Source organism: Sprattus sprattus, assembly GCF_963457725.1.
Source record: "Sprattus sprattus genome assembly, chromosome: 2".
Taxonomy (NCBI): Eukaryota; Metazoa; Chordata; class Actinopteri; order Clupeiformes; family Clupeidae; genus Sprattus; species Sprattus sprattus.
In genome coordinates this window covers 30,525,166-30,544,431 of record NC_137921.1, presented here as the reverse complement: position 1 = coordinate 30,544,431, position 19,266 = coordinate 30,525,166, and the positions used below count along the sequence as shown (strand labels likewise).

Sequence of the window (19,266 nt, the reverse complement as noted above, 5' to 3'; positions counted from 1 at the left end):
ATCTTTGTACTAACTGAGTGAGACTGAGAGGCACACTTCTCTATTATTTCTGTTTCAGTGCAAATTTCCACATTTATGCTGATAATTGTATTTATTCATGATCGGAAAAGTTGGACAGCAAGCACAAAAAATGTTGCACACTCAACAATCTACAGCGTGGTACAATACAAGACAATGTTTTCTAAAGAAGAACAAAAATTCCCAGTGTTCTATTAAACATTCTCGTACAATTTCACATCCCCTTATATGTAGGGCCTGATGTGGTTTGATTTGCTGTGCTGTTAGTAAGCTAGGCAGAGTAAATGCACACCACTGTGTTCGCTCTCTAAATGCACCACTCCTGCAAACAAATGTAGCTGTGAGGGTCTAATGCAGTCCTCTGGTCAACTAACAATGCACTTCTGTAAAAAGATACGCTTGCTTAATGAAAACAGAGGTGCACACCACACCAGTGCTGTCAGTATTATATTTATGGTTAAAAGAACAACTGTGTGTCATGAATAGATATCTCTCTTTTACAGGGTTTTCAGAAACCTTTGACTGGCATGTGGCCTCCACATATCACAGGGCAGCAATAACACTGTTATATTGATTTGTTTCAGATCCATAACTTTAATTTTACTGATGAATGCTTCAAGCTGATTGTGTTTGGAGAGTTTGAGAGAGCTCATACACAGCAGACCTCTGTGTTTCATTGCCGTAACCAAATAAACTATGATAGAACAAACTCAAGAAATAATGGCAGACAGGAGCAATCCAAGATTTCTGACCTCCAGCAAGGAGGTGTACACAAATCCGGAACCAGAATCCGGATCATCCTGACATTTTAATGGGGATGTCCCAGGACAAGATCCACCTGTTGTGAAATTTCAGAAAGATCCGCCCAGTAGTTTCTGAGAAATCTTGTCCACAGACAGACAACCAGACAGACGGACAAATAAATTAACGGACCCGATCGCATAACCTCCTTGCTGGAGGTAATACACATTTCAGAAAGATCCGCCCAGTAGTTTCTGAGAAATCTTGTCCACAGACAGACAAACAGACAGACGGACAAATAAATTAACGGACCCGATCGCATAACCTCCTTTCTGGAGGTAAAAATGCAGATCCTCTTGACTTGACTGAAAATTCAGACTTTTATCTCACAGTAAAAAAAAAAAAAACACTCTTATTTTGAAATTGGGAGTAGACGGTGGGCGTGGCTCCTGTGTTTCCTTTTTTCAGTCTTGAAAACTTTGTTGCGCATCATGTTGTTACTCATACAGGGGCGCCAATTCTCGTTGAGAACATCGACGAGACGGTTCTTTTGCCGTGGAGATGAAGAGAAGACTACAGAAAAAATACATCATCTTAATTTTAGGTTATTCCGTTGTTCTCCTTTTAATTCCATATGTACTAGATTACCGGGCTAAATCGGCTCAGGTTAAACATGGAGTGCAACAGCCGAGGTGTCCCGATTTGGAAAATACAATAGCATTATGGAATAACGGAGATAAATCGGGTAACACCACGGACACGATAGAGGACGTTGTCAACAGGAGTCATTCAAAAACACATATCTATCTGCATGCAACATGGAGAACGGGATCTTCGTTTTTGGGGGAACTGTTCAACCAGCACCCAGATGTATTCTATTTATACGAACCAATGTGGAATATGTGGCAAGCTCTCTACCCAGGAGACGCTGGAAGTCTGCAAGGGGCTGTGCGTGATATGATGAATTCGCTTTTCCGTTGTGATTTTTCTGTCTTGAAATTATACGCTGGTTCAAGCAACATTAGCACATCTTTTATTTTTGGTTGGAAAACCAACAAAGTGATTTGTTCCGAACCTTTGTGCAGCGCCTACAAGAAGCATGAAGTTGGATTAATTCAAGGAGAGGTCTGCAGTAAATGCACGGCGAAGGACATCAAAGAACTAGAAAGAGAGTGCAAAAAGTACCCTGTTGTTGTCATTAAAGACGTGCGGGTTTTAGACATGGGTGTGCTGGTACCCCTGATGAGGGATCCTTCTCTGAACCTCCAAATCGTCCAGTTGTTCAGAGACCCGCGGGCTGTGCACAATTCTCGGCTGAAATCTAAATTGGCCCTGGTGAAAGAAAGCATACAAGTGCTTCGAAGCAAGAAGCAGACTGATAAATATAAACGCCTGCTCGTTCCAAACAACAGAGTAAATCGCGCCGAGAGCTACGTGGCCAGTGCCATGGAGCTCATATGCGATAACTGGCTGAATGACATGTTGCTAGTTATGAACGCGCCTCCATGGTTGAAGAGGAACTACATGCAAGTACGCTACGAAGATTTGGTGATGCACCCAGTAGAGGAATTGCAGAGGCTATATCGGTTCTCTAATCTCACGTCTTCCCCAGCTTTGGAGAAGTTCGTGTTGAACATGACGCACGGACAAGGGTATTCCTCTGACAAACCGTTCCTCATATCTTCAAGAGACGCCAAAGAGGCCATCTTCGCCTGGCGAGAACGGTTGAACGTTGAGCAAATTAACTATGTCGAATCATACTGTAATGAAGTCATGCGCCAGTTGGGCTATCCGAAAAGAAATGTGGATAAAACATAGTCATTTCGTCTACGCAGGAGAATTGAGGTAAGACAAGGGACATCAATGTCGTGTTATTTTGTAGTAGACAACCCTTTATGCCTTTTGCTCATACATTCTGTCCTTTGTAGGCAAAATATACGGTCTTCGTGATGTCTGTCCTATCAATCTTGAAAAGTCACATCTATAAATTGACCAAAACTAAATCCCATGCAGTTCCTCAGAGACCAATTATCTCCTCTTCAAAAGTTATATAATTCTCCAGACTGACCCCAACAGTGCCTGGGGACTTTTTACAGTTAATTATTGCAAGAATAGTAAATACTTCCCTGCACATCATCCCTCCTGGACACCTATGTGTTAGAAGTCCTAAAATGTAGCTTTATAAAATATTGTGGATGATACTGTCCTGTTCTGAATGACAACAGACATGCCTTCATAATTCACTCACCCGATCAATCTTATCAAAAACTGTCAGATCTCAAGCTTACAGATTCGATAATCGCTTGATCCATCACTGTATCAGTGGCCCTGGATAAGTGTCAATTTATGTAGCATCCCTCAACCACCATCCTAAATAAAGACAAGGTCGTCTGATTCACAGTGCAGCACGGGAATAGCATTGCACGCCTAGCAGATGCTGTGCATGAATGCTACCCATGGTCCTCACCATCGACTGTATATTAGTCATTGGTTTCTCACATTGGTTACCCACCAGCTCCCTCACCAACACTTGTTTAGGCTAGCAACAGCTGTTTCCTCATTTGTGCTTGGAAGAGGATCTTTAGTCAGCATCTCGGCAAGTTTTGGTTCTTTGTTTTTTTGTGACGTATTTCTTCTCATCCTTAAGCAAATAACCATTGCTCTCACGGAAGGTTTACACTTTGTTCTTAGCTTTGAGACTTTTGTTTTTCATGTAGTCTGTTTTTCAGTTTCCTGGCATCTCTGGTACAGGGAATTGCCTGGAGCAGTCCATTGGCTGGGTTGAGGTTCCTGGTTATTATTTTGATTAAATGGGAGGCTGCCTAGAAACGGATAGTTTTCCAATTTTAGGATTAAACTCTTAAGACCCATGGGGCCCATTTACTAATTATTACAGAGTTGTTGAGCGGTTTCAACAATTACAATATGAGTACAAAATGTAACACTCTGACTGACGTTAACTAGTGACACAACTGAAGTGGTGCCATTTTAATCATGTGTCATTATATCATCTACTCCTGTGAATGTTGAATGGAACAAGTGAATGATTACCCATGAGAACAATGAAACCCATTAAGGATCTCTAATGGTTACTAAAACTAAGTCGCAAGCTATCATTCAAGTATCAAAAATGAACACTGTATTTCCTTGAGCAGATATGAAATATTAGAAAAATCTCCATGTTTTCTCACTTCTAAGAGATTGACATATTGATGAAAATGAATCTGAGCACATTCATAGAACTTACAGAAGTGCTTCTCAAGTGCCTCCTGGCTGAGGGTTCCAAGCATTTCAATGAAGCAGGGGGGTAGGAGTCACCAGGTGGCTCAAACACTAGTTCAACTGTTCATCCCACAGAGTCTCAGCTGATCAGCCGCATTGCCTTAGTGTGCTGCAAGTATGTTTTTACAGTGTTCACAGTGTAGGCCTTCAACGAGAAGCACAAGGGAAATATTCGAACCCTCTTTAATGAGAGAGCGTTGGGGGGCTGCGCTGATAGAGGCCTCGTTGTTACGGCACTGGCACTGCTCTGCCCTTCTCCCTCTGGTGAGACCAGGCGCTGGCAGCTCTTCACTGGGCCCACGCCTCGCCTCTCGGGCCTGGAACAGGGAGCCACTGTGAAAGCACGTCCATGGAGAGACGCCGTTCCCAGAGCTCAGCTTGTCACCGGCCCCTGACGGGCAGGCCTCTTTTCAGCAGTGCTGGAAGGAGCCCGGCTGCCTCTAAGCAAATGGCTGGCAGTGACGCACTTCTGGGCAGCTTCTGTTTGAACACCCGTGCTACCCTCATACTGTGACACTGAATAACAGCAAACACTGTTGTGCGAGTGTACCCAAACAGCATTGTGCCTTGCCATGGGCTTTTCTCAAGGTAGCTATAGAATTTAGGGTGCATGGTGGTTCTCTGTAAAATTCCGTCAGTTTACTGTGTGGTGGCTAGTTGTGTTCTCAAGACAGACATGGATGGGGTGGGTGAGGCAAAGGTCTGTGTTAACTAGCTACCTACTCTAGTTACCCATCTGTGTTGCCTAGTTACAGCTACTAAGCCTCACCTTGCTCTTTTCACAGGAATTTCATGCACAGGAGCAGAGTGCGGGGAGCAGGAGGGGTACGTGGCGACGGCAGGGCTGGTAAGACGGCCACAGCATTGGGCAAAGTGGGACGGAAGACTGGCACAACTGGACTCAAAGTGGGCATCCTGCCTGCCTGCCTGCCTGAATGCCTACTCACATTCAGAAGAGACAAGAAAGAGGATGTGCCATGAAAAGCCTCTGGGACTGAAAGACAACAGCTTCATCTTACGGAACAACAGAGTGAGATAAATGAGACAGAGGCGGGGGGGGGGGGTGAGGGTGTATTTCCACGCTTGTGCTCATATTGAGCAGGCTCTTAGAAAAGAGCGTTTTTGGAGACACTAATACCGAGACGAAAGAGAGAATAAGAGGCTTGAAAGTGAAAGGGGATATCAGGGTAGACGGACGGGAGGAGAAAGTGAGCAGGAAAGTGACCAGTGTTGACCTGACGCCCAGATTTCATCAGAGTTAATCCCTCGCCAATCCCTTTGCTAGCGCTAATCGGCCAAGGCTGGGCTTGCCTGGGACAGAACTCCATACAGGGTCTAGTGCCTTTGTGTTGTGTCACCCATCCACCTCCTCCCCTGGTCCCTGCCGGCCGAGTCTCGGGTACATGTGGGCCTCGCCTGTCATTCTCACTCCACTCTTGAGAACAGACCTCACAGATCTAAACCTACACAAAATGAGATGCGTGACATTTTTAAGGCTGCTGGATAATGTTATGGGACCGTCATGGAGAGCAGGGTGTTGGTGGGAAGCAGACTTGCTGCGGACTGCTGCTCTCGACGTGCCCGGTCCTTAATGGTTCACTCACACTGGTGTGAAATTCCTTAAGGTCCCGTGGAAATGCCTGTGAGGTCTCCGGGTTGTTTCCATCACACTGTGACTATGTGCGCTTGCCCGCCGGTCACAGCGAAGCTCAGATTTCACAAGTTTTTGGGTAAACACGTGAACCATGCCAGGGTACACCCAATAACACCATCCACAGTGACACTGTTTGGTTTTCAAACTAAAAGACACATCTTGTGACTCTTATTCATCTGACCTCCTGTATTTAGATACAAACAGCTTGTAAGTGCAGTGTTTCGCAGTCAGATGTTCTGGAACAAACACATTCTGCGTTCTCTTGCGCTTGTAAGTCATTCGGTTTACAGCATCTTACAGTTCCCTGGATTTCTTGTTTCAGACACTCTGATCCATGAAGACTATTATCTCTAAGGGACTTAACGTTTTAACTGACTTCATCACCATAGCATATTTATAAACTGAATAAATGACACTTTTTTTAAAAAGAAATCTCTGTTAATGTCTTTTATTTAATGGCATATAAAAGAAAGCAATTCCTCAATATTGGTAGGGCATAAACTGAAGGATGAATATAGTTGTTTTCATTCTTATTCAATGCATACCACAGATTTGACACAACTGACCACTTTTAGGCTGAATGCATTTATGTCTGACTGATTATATGGGGAGGGGAGGGATCTCAGGTTTTATTACAGTGCATTTTCTTCTACACACGGTTCAGATCTTATACAAAATGGTCCCCTGTACATATTGAACCAACAAATACATCAGCATGCAGGATATTGCAAGTAAAACATGATTGCTACAGTATAGGAGACAGCTTGATGAGGTCCCGACCATATTTACAGTTTTTTTTTCTTTTCCATCAAATGGCGTAAGTGGTTGTGAGACACAAAGCATGAATGAGGAGTGAAAAGCATGTAGTCCCTTTATCAAGGGTTCAGTTCATGGAGCATCGCGACACATGTGGGTCAAAGTTTTGCAGCAACGATGGCTTCGAGCCTGTGGCTTCCAACTTCCTGTGACGGAACACGTCAAAGCTCAACAGCACAAACTCCAATTTCAAACGCCGCTCTTCACCAGATCAGTGGTTTATTCAACCTGATACGCAGCCACATCACTTGCTTAGGAGATATACAGTAGGCAAATGTAGCGGTTTACGTGTGAACATATGGGCATTCTCACAGCTGTCTGCCTGCTCATTAACACCCACTGTGGTTGAACTGACAACTGTTCTATGCGCAGCACTGTGCTCAAATGCATTCATATGGGACGGATTTAAGAGTCGCATTCAGTTAGCTGTGCTGCAGTCTGCTTGCTGCGGCTAAATGCTAGGTGGCTAGTCACAGATGCTTCTTTTGAGTGGTGATGTGATGTGATGAGATGTGATGGCTGAGCTGTGGAGTCATAAGCACTAACATATGAGGCTCCAGTTTCAGTGGGGCCTGCTGACACCTACCAGAGTCCCAGCATTCACAGCTTTTATTTTTTATTTTTCTTCTTCTTTTTTTTTGTTTTTGTCCTTCCTTCTTCCTCTCCAAGCAATCTGAACCCAATAATCGGTTCCAAGGGAGGGTAATATAACCTGATCTGTTCCCACACAGAAATTGCTCTCCCTGGTGCAGAGCTGTCCCCCGCCCCCCAATCTCTGGTCTTCATCTTGTAGATATCTGATTGGCCATGACCCTGCATGAATTGAGTTCCCATTGGCCTTCATCTTCTACTGGGGTTCATGCATATATGCAAAGCACTTGCCCTCACTCACCATAGCTAACATTCTGTAGATTGCACAAAGAGAAAACACACGGACACACGGATGCGCACACGCACACACGCACGGACACACACACACGCACGGACACACACACACACACACACACACACACACACACACACACACACACACACACACACTCGCAGACACACAGTGCTAACAATGGGTTGGCACAAAGGTCACCATCTTCCAACAATGACATTTGCTCAACACCCGAGCTATTAAGAGTAATCATTACATTATCAGCAGATGGGATTAGCGGCCCATATGCATAACATCGCATTAACGCCCCCCCCTGTGCCCTGGACCCTTCCTTTGCGTTCGGACTGCAGCTCAACTGCAGCTAAAGTGCTTGAGGAACTTCCCCTTGCTGTGCCACGGTGTCGGCACCGAGCCCAGACAGCTGCAGAGAGCCCCACTGGGCCCCCAGACACAGCAGCCCGGGAGCCAATGACTGCAATAAAACTGCGTGGACCATGTGTGTTCTCTCTCTGGCTTTAAAATAAGAGTAATAATAATAATCATAATAATACAAAAAGAATGAGGGGGAGAAAGTTACACAAAAAGTTCTTCAAATGAAAACAGGAGGATTCTCTGCACACAGACGTATTGAAATACTTCAGATTACCAGTATAGGGTCTGGGACTAATAAAAATAACTATAGAAGGTTAAAGCCTTTTACAATGTCAACGATGCAAAAAGTGGAGACTGTGAAAAGACTAATGAAGTAATGCCTGTTACTGGGTGAATTGGAGGAAAATCAAAGCTATTTTTCCTTTTTTTAATGCAGCCATCCTTTGCACTCAGGTACTCTAAAGCTGCATGCTGGACATGCCTGACTAATAATGCCCATCAGATTGCAGGTGGGAGCATTTGCATCGGCCATAAACTTTGTCCCATGGGTACAGCGTTTGCAGGAAGTTGCATCAGAGCGACATCATTTTCCCCTACATCCACAACACACTGCTCCTCACACGGAACAGCCGCTAGCTGGACCAAGTCGCTGCCTAAGAAAACAGGATTACGATGATTCACTGACGACACTTTCGGAGCCACCAGCGCCCCCCCCCCCCCCCCCCCCCCCCCCAAGGGGAACATATCCACTGATCCGGACGGAAATGGTAGGTCAAGAGGACGTCGTGTGAGCATTCACTGTGCCAGCAACCACATCTGTCAACAGCACACAGTCAAGAACAATACAGCACTACGCATGATTGATGAGGTTCGGGCAGTCCACAGGGTTGACGAATGTAAACAGAATTCCTTTCACTGCACACATGGACTCTCTTAGATGGCTGATGTTCCCATAGGGACTGGAGAAATACATTATAATAATACAAAAATAAAAAAAACAAAGCAAAACATAAAGAGGATACAGTCTCTGTAGATATTATGTGGCTGTAACGCATGATGGCATATGGGACTGAACAAGGCTCCAGTCTGAGAACTGCTATGTTTGGGTGGGTGGTAAGGCAGGAAAAGAATGTGTGTGTGTGAATGTGTGTGTGTGTGTGTGTGTGTGTCGAGCTTCAGGCAGCCACTCAGGGGGGAGAAGCACTGAGATGAGGTCATACAAACAGGAAGTCAGTGATGATGAGGGACGGGCCTCGATTCCCCAGCGAGAGCTCGGCCAGTCAAGGAGTAACACACAAGACAATCAGCAGTATATGACTGGAGTCGGGGTCCCTGGCTGGCACGACTGCCGAAAAGGGGCTTTCCCAATCCTACACTTGCCACATTCAGACAGAAGAAATCTAGTACAGTTTCACAGTATGTAATGTTATGCCAGAGTCAGTTGAGTTCTTCATGGAGCAGACCAGCAGGGTCCTCCAGGGTCCTTCACTATGCTTCTCCTCCCATCCACTGCAAACATGACAATGGAATGATACTGAATCTCTTCAAGACAGAGGCTTCACGGCTAAACCCACCCCCTCATCTATTTTCCTTCTCTCTCTCTCTCTCTCTCCTTTCATTCTGTCTTGTGGGGTGCAATGAGTGAAGGGGGGGAAGCATCATCGGGGGGGGGGGGGTGTTCTGACAGTCTTTCGGGTATGGGGGGGTGGGAGGGTGGGTTGTTGGCTGTTAGGGCTGCGCTGGGGGTGCGGCTCAGGCGTGGTCCTCTATGGGGAAGACAAGGCGCGTGCCACGGCTGATCAGGTCCTGGTCGCGGGTGTCCAGCTCGCGCTCCAGGGCCTCCTCCGATGTGCTTCCGCTTCGTCTGCCATTCAAGCTCCAGCGCGGGGCGCCCCCTGCTGTCCTGGAGGTCCCGTCCGCTCCACCGACACCTGAGGCCCCGTTGGCGGTGATGGCCGTGTCGCCGTACGAGAGGGTCAGGTCACCATCATTCAGTATGAGGTCGGAGTCATTGTCGGGGATCGGCTCCTGGTTCTGTGGAGCAGCACACACACACACACACACAGTCCAACATTAGGAGGGGAGGGGGAGGAGAGGAGCGGGAGACCATGGAGCAAGACACACAGACACACAGACACACACACAAATGAACCTGATTATAGATACACCCACACATACTGATGCAGGTAGACCCACACAACCACACACACACTCCTAAGCACAACACAGAGGTTCGGTTACAACAAAACAAACATAAAAATAAAAAATGAAACAAAAACAGGGAGCAGAGGAGCACTGCACTTAGTCTTTCATTCTAGAAGAATCCGTGGCAGCAAACAAGTACAGGCTGTCAAACACAGACACAGTGGAACAGTGTGCTTACTACCGAGTCACAGACAGCTGGAACAGACAGGCACCCACTCCCACAGAGACACCTGTTACACATCACTCACAGACACACACACATACAGAAACACACACACACACACACACACACACACACACACACACACACACACACACACACACACACAACAGACACGCCACCACACACACACACACACACACACCAACCATCAGCCACCTTGTAAAACAGTTGCCACTTGAACAGCAACTCTTTTTGCCACAGAACTGAATAATGCACTAAGCGAACAGTCGTGCCTTGCGGTACAATGCGTCGGTAAAAAAATTGAAACAGGAGCTTTGTTTTTAAAATAGGTTTTTAAGCCCCGTCATTTGGGCATTTCATCTGGAATCCCACACACACACACACACACACACACACACACACACACAGAGATAAGGACAAACAGGCACACACAAAACCACATTCAGCAACCATCAGCCACCTGCTAAAACAGCCGTCACAAGAACACACTCTTTTCACAACGGAACCGAGTGATTCTCAGAGTGAACTCATGCCTTGCTATGCGCTTGGGCATGTCATCTGGAGACCATCTTTCTGATGGAATAGAAAGCATAGGAGATGGAGACCATCTTTGTGATGGAATAGAAAGCATAGGAAATAGAGATTTTTCAGTGGCATATCCTCAGAGATGACGCTGTAATGAAAGGGATCAAACGTAGTAAGTCACCATTACGTAAGGTGAGGTACATATAGAACAAGTTAACACTCAGAAAAGGCAGGAGAGGCACGCAGAGGAAAGGTAAATAACCATCTGATAGAATACCAGATATGTTTTTTCCTACAATGGCTTCAGACTGTGGTGGCTGAGAATATAAAAAGAACAAAAACAACAAAACATCTCCTCTCCCCTCGTGAAATTCATAGCAGGTAGTGTTATCACCATGGCTGCCAACTCGCACTAAAGATAATCTATCGAGAGATCAGAGTATTTGGGACAAATACAGAGTGACTCATTTTTTTTAAATAAATCAAATCCATCACCAAAAACCGAGATCCCAAATGCTCGGAGAAGGGATTGGATTAAGGGATAATTTTTTTAATGTTTGGCATCAGATTCCCTGTGCTTGGCCGGGCAGGGCAGGGCACATAAGTATATTGTGCATTTGAGGCCAGCGTGTCCGTGCTGGGGATTCCACGCTCAAGGTATTGTGCTGTTTATGGATATGGACTTTAACAAATTGATTCTCGTTTAGTCACATCTGGTTTTTATTACTTCTCCCCTCCGGAGTGTGACAAACCACACCCTTTCATTGCGTCAACAGTACACATTCATCACTGGATAACTAACCATTTCTTGGCCTGCTATCAACTGCTCAAGAAGGGCATTTCCCCTAAGAGCATATCTGGCTGAACCCTGGTGGCTCCACCTGTGACATTGCTATCCATAGGCCAGGGAAGCAGGATCATGGATCTGCTCCGACCTCGCTCACTGGTCAGAAATTCAGTCTGATGACATTCTCTATGGAGTGGCTTTTGAAATGAGTTGAGATGAGGGTTTAGGGAACAAGCTTTGACATTTGAAATACAGCTTTAACCCATTTGGGAAAACAGCTTTAACCCAGGTCGCTCTGACCTGCTAGAGCCCTCCGTGACCAACACAGGCTGTCAGTTCATCATATCGCAGCCGGAGAAGGGGGGGTGCTTGGCAATGACTCTCCTCCTCAACCATGTGCCCATTGGGCCGAAAGAGGCACAAAGGCCTGGATTCATGCTCCGCAGGCAGGCCAGCCACACACACACACACACACAGACACAGACACAGACACAGGCACACACACAGGTGAGAGCAGATCCCAGACAATACAAAAGACATTGAAGTCAAAATGCCTGTCCGTACTTGGTCATGACAGCCAGAGAATGAAGGAGGAAGGGACGGGGTAGAAAAACACAGCAGGGGAACGACAAGGGAGGGAGGAGAGGAGGCTGAGAAAAAATGTGCTGAGAAGTGGGAGCTAAGCAAAGACACACTGAGAGAGTGGTTAAAGGAATGAGCCAAGTGCAGTTCGGGAGAGGAGAGAGAAGAAAGAACAGAGAAGAAAAAACAGAGGCTGTGTCCCTCACATGACACCATACTGTGACAGAAACCCTGAGGAGGAGGGAATGACTGGTGATGGAGGGGGAGGGGTGTGGAGAAGAGGGGAGCTGTTGCTCATCACATGAGTAAGATCTCACTCTGAGAAGAACAGTGACGCTGGTAGTAAATATCTAAACGGGGGCGCGGGGGTGATCTCGCAGGCGTGTGGGCCATTGTAATCCAGTGGGACAATAGCCAATTGTGAGACATGTGTGAGATAAGCCAGACCAGGCAAGCCCCCCCCCCCCCCCCCCCCTTGCTACAGTCTCAGCTTTGAGATGAATTGGGGAGTTTGCCAGCGTTAGTCCGAGTGTGACTACTACAGTATCAGCTTTGAGATAAAGTGGGGAGTTTGCCAGAATGAATCCGAGTGTGACCGCTCAGTGAATGGAGGCGTTCTCCGTAGCCACAACCCGGGAGCAGATAGCATTGCGGAGCGATGAGACCGTTGGCAACGTATCTGTCAATGGCTCTTTTGTGGCTAACTCAATCTTCCGGCCCGCTTTTTAAAAGAAAATTACGTTTATTGTGTGCACTTTGTAGCAGTGGATATAGACCTGCAGAAAGCACAAATTCCAAAGACACAGTGTAAGGGTTAAAAGCAACCCTCACAGTGAAACAGTTGTTTAGGAGACAAATCCCTTCAGGGCAATTTCAGCTTAATTATTAAGAAGTGTCTACATCTTCTTGTTTTAATAGTTTAAGTTATTTATCAAATGTATCTTTTGTAAATCTATTTGTATAACTATTTGATAGCTTATCACTGGTAGAGGGGACTGATTACAGTTTTAGTGTGACAGTTGAGCAAGACACTGAACCCCTAATTGCTCCTGAAGTGCAGTGTGCCATCAGTGTAAATGTAAAATGTGTATACATCCTTGTAAGTCGCTTTGGATAAAAGTGTCTGCTAAATGACTAATGTAAATGTAAACAACAGTCGCCGCTTAGAGGAAGGTTTCGCATGACGACAGCGGCATCTCAGGTTCTTTTTTAGTGCATCGTCGGTGATTTTTGAAAGTTTGCGTAGGGAACAATGCAAACTTCACCTTTACACAGGAAACACTAAACCAACACCTCCTCACATGTGCCAAACGGCATTCACAGCAAAATTATGACTTACACACGTACGCACACACTCGCTGACATGAACACACACACAACTCACACACTCTCATACAACATAAGCTACAATCTTACCAAAGTGTGTCTGGACAGACATACATTTCAATACAGGTAAGTAGTTGGCGTGTGTGTCAGTGAGTGAATCCATGTGTGTGGGCCAGTGAACAAATGAAAGTGTGTGCATCACTGAGTAAATGCATGAGTAAGTGTGTGTGTGTGTGTGCCTGTGTGTGTGCGCCTGTGTGTGTGTGTGCGCCTGTGTGTGTGTCTTTACTCACCTCATAGGCCTGAGGGCTGGTAAGGCAGCGGGCCAGTGGACCACAGCAGGCGGGCAGGGTGGTGGTGAGAGGGGGTCCGCTGTGAGTCAGCATGGGCTTCAGGTAGCTGCACTCTGGGTCAAGGAGGCCCACACTGGAACAGGGCATGAACATGTGCTAACACTGCAAACATGCTAACACTGCTAACTAAGCAAGGCCCTCGGAAGTGTTACTGATTATAGATGATGGTTTGGGAGCTGGATTGCCTGTTGTCTTGACTACCTAAAAGTACACTGACCACAGTTATATCTAGTTTCCTAATAATAATGCAATTAAGTAAGCTATTCATAATTCTCTTCTCTTCTCAGTAGTATACCACATCAGCAAGTATAAATCATAACACAGTACTTAATCCTTATCCTCACCCCAGTTAATCTTTGAATGAGAGGTAACTATATAAAAGAGCACACAAGTCATACATTAATTAGGATTAACAACCGAGTACTCACGGACACTTCATGCAACATGGAACCTAAATTGACACCCTCAGGCTATGTGCACACGAAGTCTAGTTTGTGTTCGTCCGCAACGTGCAGAATACCGATAGCCCTATCATAAATACGAACACTCTCTATCCGCACACGGTTTCCGCAACGATCGAAGTCTGGGGTAGAAAGTGAGTAGATTTGAATCGGTACGGGGACTGGTGTTCGTCTGCACGGTTTCACGCAACCTGATGACGTCATTGCCCCACGTGATCATTTTGCGATCTCCAACCACAATATATATAGCTTGTTCTCCCTCAACATCTCACTCGTGGTGGGCCTCGAATTCACTAACATTAACCCAGCCTTCTGATTTTTGATTAGCCTCCTATCTTGATATAATTCTTCTTATTCAGACGTAACATAACTTTAATGACCACAAATATAAATTGGCCAGCGATTTTATTTGCTTTTTTATTCATAAATGTATGTAAAATGGTCGCAGCAAAGGCTCATGGGAAATGGGATGACAGACATGTCATGTTGTACTGTTCCAAACTCTTTATTATCAATAGAAAAAATAATTACTTTTCTCATATCCTTTAGTCTGACTACTGATTTTATTAACCATCATAATGTAATGTTGTTAATTGGAGCTTGAATGTCTTGTGTAATGTGTTTATCCTCGTGCTGTATAGTCTCTAGGTTTTTCACGTTTTTTCAGTTGTGTAAATAAAGCGCTAAAGCGCCACCCACAGGTGTGAGGTATGTACTACAGCCCTTTAAACACAATCTGGTGGCTCCGTTTTTACGCAAATCTCTCGTTGCCAGCCTCCGTATTTACGAAATTAAAAGATTCGATTGGTGTGAAAAGTAAATCCAATTCGGAGGCCCTAGACTTCGTGTGCACATGACCTCAGAGACCTCTTAAGCCACATAATGCTTGACGGATTGGTTGTTCGCAAGACCAGCCAAAACGACAACAAAGTGCACCAAGTGCCAGCCGAAATTACGTCACTTTTGGCGTGCGCAAGGATGGCAACATCGAGCATAAAGTTATTCTACCAACACCTAAAGGGGAGAACATCTCAAACTCTGCCTCTCAAACACCACTGAGGGGTTTTGTACCGTGTGAATCCCATTTGAAACAATCATGACAGCTTAAGACCTATTAGCTCAATGGGTAGTTACCGGGGCAACCCAGAGCTGACCTAACACCAACCATCTAAGCTGCGCTGCTGGTGCCTACCTCAGCAGAGCGGGGCTATCATTTACTACACCCATTCATGTGACAGCGATTATTAAAGTGCACGCGCTACAAATAGTCAGCCTACACGGACGCCCGAGATGCCGATCGTCTCCTTCACTCCCGTAGGGGAGGCCCTGTTGGTACCATGACTGCACCGCTAGTTTAACACACTCTCAGGACTTATCTGCTGCCGGACTACATCTAACCACATCCACCCTCTGAAAGAGCTAACCACATCCACCCTCTGAAATAGATCTATTCACATCCACCCTCTGAACTAAATCTATTCACATCCACCCTCTGAACTACATCAATCACCACTCAGTAAAGGCGATTCACTCATTGCGATTACAGCTCTTTATTTAGCAGACACTTCTATCCAATATCCAAACAGAAACATATGAGTGCATTTAGCTGGTATGCCAGTATTTGAGCAACTAGACTATTGAACCAATGACTTTGGCATCAGTATTACTTGCCCTACTTGAGCTACTGGAATACTGATGACCTCACAGATACCCCTTGTGATCATGCAACCCTGTAGGGTGATATAATCCCCTCAATGTGATGTTCACCTAGCATTAGGACTGAATTACAGACGTCTTCCCAGTTTCTTTATGAAGCCAGGGCTTAATCATATCAGACACACACGCACACACACACACACGCACAAGTGCACGTGCACGCACACACACACAGATACCTGCATGTTATGTATATGGGAGATGCAGGAGGACGGATTCTCTTTCTTTCTTCCATTCATTCATTCATTCACTAAAACTGTCACTGTGCCCCCGCTAGTCACTCAGAGAACAGCAGCCGCAGTGACACCTCAGTACAGACCCCCCAAAACAGCAGGCTTCACATCAAAAAGGGAAACATGAAAACCTGAGGCACACTCTAGTAACGGCTCAAAACTTGGAACGACTGAGCACTGTGCTCTCCAGCACTGCGATCGCTCTATCCACTCTAAGAAGCAACAGCTGGAGGATGCTCCTCCGTCTGTGAAAGTAGGAGTCACAGAGAGAGCAGCAACAGGGCACACCGTCACCAACACCATGTTCCATAATCAGCCTTTGCCCATTTGCTAAAAATGGCATTTCATGAGCTTACTTCCAAAAACTTACTCCCTGTTGTAAACAGTTTTACCTTGTCATTTTTTTTCTAGGGTTTGACTTGAGACTTTTGTAAAAAAAAAAAAAAAAAAAGCTGCATGAGAACTTGAAACACACACTCCAGTAATAAATGTCATCTCTACCGATCTGTTCACTGGAGCTCCTGATGCCTCCCCAGGCTCCAGAGTTACCGTGGTGTGATTCCACTGAGACACAGGCAGCAGCCCCCGAGGAGAGACGTTCCACTAGACGCCTCGCCTCGCCACCTGGGAGGCAATTGCTGCAGCTGTAGAGGAAGTGGGGGGAGAGTGGTGTGTGTGTGTGTGTGTGTGTGTGTGTGTGTGTCTTTCTCACCTCACAAACAAAGAGAGAGAGTCTCCGTTTGTATGTTTTTGGCTTTCACAAGGGGCTTGCATGCTTCTTTAAACGGTGTCACATTGTTGTGTAAATGCACTCATAGCAATTCATGCTCCCTAAAGGTTGCGCGTGTTGCCAAGCAATTCACCGCCAGAACAATAGGTGGAGTAAAGTTTAATTCACATTAAAGTTTTTTGTATATGAGCCTGTCATTTGCTCGGCAGATAGAAAAACGTTTCCCTATAAGAAAGTCTGAAGCTTAAATTTCTTTTCAAACCTTTGCTTGGGTAGCACTGTTAAACTGAGCAGACATGCAGAATACATTTTAGTAATCTCACCTCGTAACATTCGTTTCTAAAAACAATCACCTAGTATTGCATGTTTTACTGTGATAGAAAATACGTTAGCTTAATGCTAACGCAGGGCTGCCAAGTTTCAGAAAATTACAAGAGTGAGACTTTAGAGTCAGAAGCGTTCGGCCGCCGACCACAAAATTTGGCCTTTTTTAACATCGATTTATACCTTAAGACTGATGTCCTCACCTCCATGCCAGCTGCTCTCTCTGCACTGTGGCCTCCTTACCTCTCTTAATTAACCAGAAATTAGAAATGAAAATTGTAACAAGAATTTTGAAAAAATACATTTATTTGTCAATATTATTTCAACCAACTCTCCATCATACTGCCTGTTCTTTGGTACGATGCGCTTTGCTTTTTATATGCCTTGTGACATCTGCCTTTTAATGGGCACAGCTGTTCTAGTGTCTGCATACAGAGTAGTAGGCCTATTAGAACAGTATTAGAACATTTTTCACAATTTGAAGTCCAATGCATCAATCTGGTGCACTTTGACAGCAAAATTACGAAGCTAGATCTATGAAGAATGTTGTGCTGTTGTAAACCATTTTGTGCTCTGGTAACAGTTTAATCATAAACATTCCTGGGTTAAATGTTGCACGGGCACAGGCCAACCCAACCATCCCTGAAATATTTGTAGACACTTTTATTTGACGTTGTATGTATCCATACAATATGTAATGTATGACACATATGTGTAGAACTTATTTAGTCTTGCTGATCTGTCATAAAACCGCAGTGAAAAAGCACATAGGGTAGGCAAACGTAACGTCTGCCTCACTGAAGGGGGCGTACGGGAGCCTGGAAAGTGGACTTCCAATCCAGTGAAGTGATAAATACATAATGGTCGACAAATGCCCGAGCTAAAATGATTGCATCAAAAGACGGGGCAGATGATAACTCGATCAACTATTCACATTCAAGGTCAAATTGCTTCGAAAATGTTTGGAAGCTGTAATTTTTTTATGTCAATTTAAAAACACACAAGCCCTAGACTGCTTTTTATTGGTGAGCTGATTTTGAGAAATTAAACTTAAATTGCAGCTTAAGTTGTGTTTTCTGGTTGCTAAATAGAAGAGTTCAATTTGCATTAAATGATAGCTAGTTATCTAGCTGATGTTATAGTCTCTGCGATTTAACTCATAAATCTAAAATGGGAAAATTTAGAAACCCCTCAGGGTGCGGTCATCAATATGCAAGCTGCCAATTTAATCGTTATTTAAGATACTGCATCTGTAACTTATTAGCAACTAAACTCCGCTGACGAACGTGTCTTTTATGTACATTTTCCGGCGTTTTCGCGCTAAGATTTTTCCAAAGTGACCGAGAAATAGACACTGTACTATCCGTTAACACCGTTATTGTAACCTATTTTGGTTTAAAAACGAATTTCGCCGAAAGGTGACAAGTTTGCATGCCTGTGTCAAGACCCGCCTTACGTTGCTTCTGATTGGTTTATATTGCGTGGTGCCTTCCGTGGTTGGTTAGATTTGGGCACAAAGGACTGACGGATTGGTTATCTCGGTCAGTCAATCAGAGTTACTCGAAGCCACGAGAACCAAAGTTTATTATCATGAAAAAAAATATATAGACTGGGTAGTGGGTAAATAAGCATGAGAAATGTCAAGTGTGGCGTGTGGTGTGAGAATGGGTCAAATTGCGTGACTGTCACACTCAAAGCGTGAGGCTTGGCAGCTCTGCTAACGTATAGGGGAATTTCCAGAGACCGCGCTAGCGGCTAGCATATTTATCAAAGTAAACAATTGGAACAAACTTTGGTTCATTACAGGTGGCTTTGGTTCATTACAGTGGGTTATATAATTGCTCATACTTTCTAGCTTCTTCGGTCAAAAGTTCTTCAAGAGCATTCATCTTTAAAACATCTTCTGGGCTATACTGGCTTTTAAAAATGGCGGTATGAAAACAGGAAATGTGAGACTCCAGAAAGGATGTTCTCAACAGACCAGCAGACCAATCACAGCCTTGCAGGTTACGAGGCTTGTGTAAATGTTGCAAGAGGCCCTTGCAAATATGTCTATGCTTGCAAGCCTCTTGCG

At 45.0% G+C, this 19,266-nt stretch overlaps 2 protein-coding genes across 4 annotated transcripts in view; one reads left to right on the top strand and one right to left on the bottom strand.

The window, feature by feature from the left end:
• Positions 1 to 1,320: 1,320 nt before the first annotated feature.
• chst7 (carbohydrate (N-acetylglucosamine 6-O) sulfotransferase 7) lies at positions 1,321 to 5,050 on the top strand (the record flags this gene model as incomplete). The annotated part of the gene is made up of 2 exons (XM_080833738.1): positions 1,321 to 2,604; positions 4,827 to 5,050. One exon carries the CDS (start codon positions 1,321 to 1,323, stop codon positions 2,575 to 2,577), a length of 1,257 nt encoding a protein of 418 aa, XP_080689864.1. The 3' UTR covers positions 2,578 to 2,604; positions 4,827 to 5,050.
• Positions 5,051 to 9,518: 4,468 nt separating this feature from the next.
• Positions 9,519 to 19,266, bottom strand: part of slc9a7 (solute carrier family 9 member 7) — a gene marked incomplete at both ends in the record, with an annotated part of 56,894 nt that continues 47,146 nt past the window's right edge. For all 3 annotated transcript variants that reach the window (XM_080832994.1, XM_080832995.1, XM_080832996.1), the window contains 2 exons: positions 9,519 to 9,800; positions 13,669 to 13,774. In XM_080832994.1, the coding sequence (XP_080689120.1) occupies positions 9,519 to 9,800; positions 13,669 to 13,774 (388 nt within the window). The remainder of the gene's footprint in view (positions 9,801 to 13,668; positions 13,775 to 19,266) is intronic.